Source organism: Rhinopithecus bieti, unplaced genomic scaffold (assembly GCF_001698545.2).
Source record: "Rhinopithecus bieti isolate Rb0 unplaced genomic scaffold, ASM169854v2 scaffold_12070, whole genome shotgun sequence".
Classification (NCBI taxonomy): Eukaryota; Metazoa; Chordata; class Mammalia; order Primates; family Cercopithecidae; genus Rhinopithecus; species Rhinopithecus bieti.
Window position 1 is genome coordinate 1784093 of NW_016807449.1, and position 4861 is coordinate 1788953.

The window sequence follows — 4861 nt, forward strand, 5'->3', positions numbered from 1 at the left end:
ACTTTTGAAATTTTCTTCTATTAATTGCTTTCTTTCCACCAGCTTTCTCGCCTTGCAGAAGTGCCTCTCGGTCGGTACCTGTGTAAACGCTGAAGCTGAGTTGCATCCTCTGGGTCCTAGTTAGGATCTGGGTCTGAGAACTGACCTTGAGTGCATGCATGCCTCAGCATGCCCTGCCTCTGCTGGTGCCTGGGGTTTTAGCCAGCGGAGAGCTGCCTAAGTTACTCTCCTGCACTTTTTAGTGTTAAATCACATTGGGAAAAGCTGCTTGCAATCTGGTCAGGTTGGATTGTGTGTCAGAAAGATGGACTGCATCAGATCTGTAAGGGCTTGGGGCTTCTCCGTGTAGGAGGGAGTATGAGGTTTCCAGTTTAGTAGATCAGTAGTCGAAAAGTCGAAAAGGGCTGATGGATGAAGGTCCGTTTAGCCCCCTGAACCTGGCCTCGGTTATTATAATAAATGGGTCCTCACATCTCCCTGACAGGCATTTGCATAGCTCAAGCACGGCCAGATCTGAGACGGCCTGCTTGACTATTTTGACTTCCTTCCCTGGCCCTTTGCGGCTCTGATCCTTCCCTTCAGGGTGAGACTTGGGGCGTGCTAGCTCCTGAATTTGGTTCCTGGAGGGCTGTTGGCCTCAGTAAAGGCGGCTAGGCTGGGACATATGGAGGAGGAATCTGTTTCCTCTGGCAGCTGTTGCAAAACTGGCTTCTGTTGCTCTTTCTGGGATTTTTCTTTTAACTTCGTGTCAGTCGGCGAAGCTGCTCTTTTACTTTTGGCTCGGGCTACAAGTGTTTTGCGATAAGCTGCTAAACAGGGCTGGATCCAGGTTGGTCTTGTCTATCCTATATTTAACCATGAATCAATATAAGGAAACTGATAAGGATACTCAGGCTGTCACCATCTTAAATACATGGCCAATTGTTTTCTAGTCTACAGTTTCTTCAGTCAGCCGTCCAACATCAAAGGAAAGTCATTCTAATTCACAGAGAGTTCTCAACCTCTGGGGGATTCGCTTAACTTTATAATCCCCTGAAAAAACCTTTCTTAAAGTTTTGTGACATGCGCTTCAATGGAGTAAGTTTTGATGACTGTCCTTCTATTCCTTTCTTTACGGCGCAGTGCACTCACTCGCTCTTCCTCTTGTTTCCGCCGACTATACTGTCTCCTATCATGGGAGTTTTTAGACACTACTTGGCTTTGGAGAGTTCCTTATTCCTGCTACGACTCTGAGCTGTAGGGCAGCTCCGATTAGCAGTATGCAGATCGCCACTAGTCGTAGTTGGCCCCACGCTTTGCTCAGAGCACGGAGTCCACACTAAGAGATTTGTGACTTCTCACTTTGTGACTGATGAGCCTAATTAGGCCTCTACATTTAAACACTTTTACACACTTCCCCACTCCCAGTTCCTATGGTCCTAATTGGGGTGGCAAGCCACTCTCACCACCTCCAGTTCCTTAGGTGGGGTGGCTCGCCACCTCCCGTTTCCTTTTCCTAATCGACTTAGTGAGCCATTCTCGTGTCTCGTATTGGTTGGGGTGTGAGTTTCATCCAAATTGACAAGCCACTCTTCGCCGCCCCCAGCCCCTCTGGATCGGACTACTAGGCACACCCCAGGAAGTGATCAGGCTCCCCTTCCATCCCTACGGGATGGGTCCTGCCTTGGGCCCCAAATTACTGCGGTTCCTGAAGTGCACTGTTTCTGAAATTGTTCTGTAGCTCCTTTCAGGTTTTGTTGCGCTGCTGGGTAGGGGCGCCAGGTCAGGGGAGAGCTGATTTCTTCTCCAGGCTAAAGTTCTCCCAGTGGCACCTGGGGTCACAGGTCTCCCGAGGCCCGGGGCTCCAGCCCCCAGAGCAAAGGAGGCAGTAAACCTGCCGTCTCTGGTCCCTTCATGGTCGCCAAAAATGCTGTGGGAAACTGAGGACTGGAGAGACCGATACAGAGAACAGGAGGATTGTTTATCTTAGGTGCACACCAGCTCAGTAGATTCGCATCTAAAAAGCTGAGCATTAAACAAACACAGAACAGGATTTTTATGAGCGGACTTACGAAAGTAAAACAGAGGCAGTTAATTATATGATAGGTCACATGATTTATAGTATAGCATAACTTGTGGCTTTGCATAGCTGGTGGCCTTGTAGCTGTGTCAAAAAAAAAAAAAAAGAACTGGCTAAATACAGACATTTGTAAAACATAGTTATGCTTAAGAAGCCAGGGAAAGGAGTAGCAGAAAGGAATTTTCTTTTTTTCCTTCAACCTTGCTCTGGAAGGGGGTGTGTCTGGAGCCTATTCCTTTGGCCTTGGCTTTTTAAACAGTATTATCTCATAACTGTCCTTGAAGTGAGCTTGCTAAGCAGAGGAAAACTTGTTCTTTTTTTTTTTTTAACCCTTGCCTTGCCTGTTACTTTTCTTGGAGTGAATGAATGCATATTTATTTTTAAATTTCTGCCTCAGTTGGGGATGAAGAATCTGAGAGCTCTAGGTCTGTGGGAGGAAGGGGCAGGAGGGTCTCAGGGCTAGGAGAACACCACCCCAAACCCTGCTCCCATGCAGGGAAGCTGGAGCGTGGGGGAGGAGTCGGCCTGGGGGCTGCCCTGGGAGCTGGTGTCGCTGCCCTGCTAGCTCTCTGTTCCTGCCTCGTCATCTTCAAGTAAGTGTCATCCCTGGGAGGGCAGGCAATGCAGGGTGTGGGAAGGGAGAGGGTTCTAGAATCCCAGACAGTCCCAGCTGCAGGAATCTAGATGGGGCAGTGGGTGTAAGAACTGGGCCTTGGGCAAGAGAATCAGAGCAGGGGTCTGCTCCAGGGCCCTGATCCAGGCCATCTATGAGGGTCCCCAGTTCTCACTGTGGAAGTCACCCCATGGATATGTCCCCACCCCACTGGCCTCCATGGCCTTCCAGCCTCTGCTAAGCCATGTGGGAAGCAGTCACCCCAGGCTCTGGGCCAGCCTGAAGACTGAAGGACAGTGCTTCTTCCCTCAGGGTGAAGACCTGCAGGAAGGAAGCTCGCAAGAGGGCAGCAGCAGAGCAGGACGTGCCCTCCACCCTGGGGCCCATCTCCGAGGTGAGAGCCCAGCCTCTGTCTGCTGGGGCCCCAGCTGTTCCCCTTGCCTGGATGGCCATGGGCACTCCTCTTGGTGCCTTACAGAATCATTGTGCCCCAAATAAGATTTTGCTCCTGGGTCCCCATCAATGCAGTCCCAAGTCCCATGATCTGGGGGGCACCCTCCCCCCTGCTCCCCATGTCCCCTCCCAGAACCAAGGCCTCCCTGGGCCTGTCCATACTCTGCCTGTGCTCCATCTTTGTGTTCGAGTAGATCTTCCCAGGTCCCTGAGGTCAGTCCAGGTCCGAGCAAATCCCCATCTTTCTCACACCTCCTCCTTCCTGGGCATCCACTCATAATTTGCAATTAGATAGTAACTTGATTGACTAGAACTTTAATGTCTGCTTCTCCTTCCACACTGCAAGCTGCCTGAGGTCAGGGATGGTGTCTCCCTAGTTCCCCTGGGAATATCCAGGGGCTGGCACAGGGGAGCTGTTCCATAAGGGCAGCGGGCGCTGGAGTCAGAGAGACCTGGACGTGAATCCTGGCCTGACCACTGCTTAGATATGTGGGTTTGGGGTATTTACTCAGCCTCCATTTCTCCATCTGATCATGGGGACCACAGTGCCTCACCAGTGGATTGTGGTGAGGATTTTGTGAGTCTGGATTTTATGAGCCTGGCAGTAAATTACCAAGAGCCAGATGTTATTGTTCTCAAATACTTGCTGAATGAGTGAATGGATGAGGGCCCAGCCAGCGTCTGTGGAATGAGTAGGTGAAACAGGAAATGCTCAGCTTTCAGGTCCTCTTGTGCATCCTCCTTGCTCTTGCTTAGCCCCCATGATCCTAATTTGACCCCCTTTCTCCCCTGCATTCAGGGTCACCAGCATGAATACTCGGCAGGCAGCTCCCAAGACCACCTGCCCCCAGGTGCAGCCACCCCCACCCCAGGGCAGAGGGAAGAGCAGGAGCTCTACTACGCCTCCCTCAGCTTCCAGGGGCTGAGGCTCCGGGAGTCTACGGACCAGGAGGCCCCCAGCAGCACCGAGTACTCAGAGATCAAGATCCACAAGGGACGGCCCCCAAGGGGCCTGGGCTTTGGGCTTCAGCTGGAGAGGGAGACATCAGGGATGGTTCCCAAGTGAAGAGTTCTCCATGGAAACAGGACACCAGCAAGTGCGTGGGAGTCATATTGGTGTGACGGCCAGAACTGGACTCAGATTTCAGCCCCATCCCCAGTGAAGAGCTTGAGTTTGAAGAGTATACTCTTTTTTGAGACAGGGTCTCACTCTGTCCCCAGGCTGGAGTGCAGTGGTGCAATCTCAGCTCACTGTAGCCTCAACCTGCCAGATTGAAGTGATCCTCCTGTTTCAGCCTCCCAAGTACCTGGGACTACAATTGTGAGCCACCACACCAGGCTCGTTTTTGTATTTTTAGTAGAGACAGGGTTTTGCCGTGTTTCCCAGGTTGGTTTTGAACTCCTGGGCTCAAGCAATCTGCCTGCCTCTGCCTACCAAAGTGCTGGGATTACAGACGTGAGCCACCGTACCTGGCTGAAGATTATACTTTCAATTCAGAGCGAGTTTGAAGATAACACTTTTGAGGCATCGCATCTATGGTTCATTACTACAGAAGTTTCTCTGGATGTGTAAAGCACAGGAAACCAGGCAGAGGAGGCACAGGGCGCTCTCCAGAACGAGAAGCCAGCTCCTGGGGTTGCTTTGCTGCAATCAGCATTCCCCATTGATAACCATTCTCCTCCTTCGGAAGAGGGAGAGTGAGAGAACCAAGTCCGAGTGGTCCCCATTTTAACAT

At 51.3% G+C, this 4861-nt stretch overlaps 1 protein-coding gene across 1 annotated transcript in view; it reads left to right on the top strand.

Annotated features, from left to right (window-relative positions):
• LOC108535814 (sialic acid-binding Ig-like lectin 11) overlaps positions 1–4390 on the top strand; it is a 15537-nt gene extending 11147 nt beyond the window's left edge. Inside the window, 3 exon segments of the mRNA XM_017882137.1 lie at positions 2556–2652; positions 2985–3066; positions 3925–4390. Of these exon segments, the coding sequence (XP_017737626.1) occupies positions 2556–2652; positions 2985–3066; positions 3925–4191 (446 nt within the window). The 3' untranslated portion in view covers positions 4192–4390.
• Positions 4391–4861: the final 471 nt, after the last annotated feature.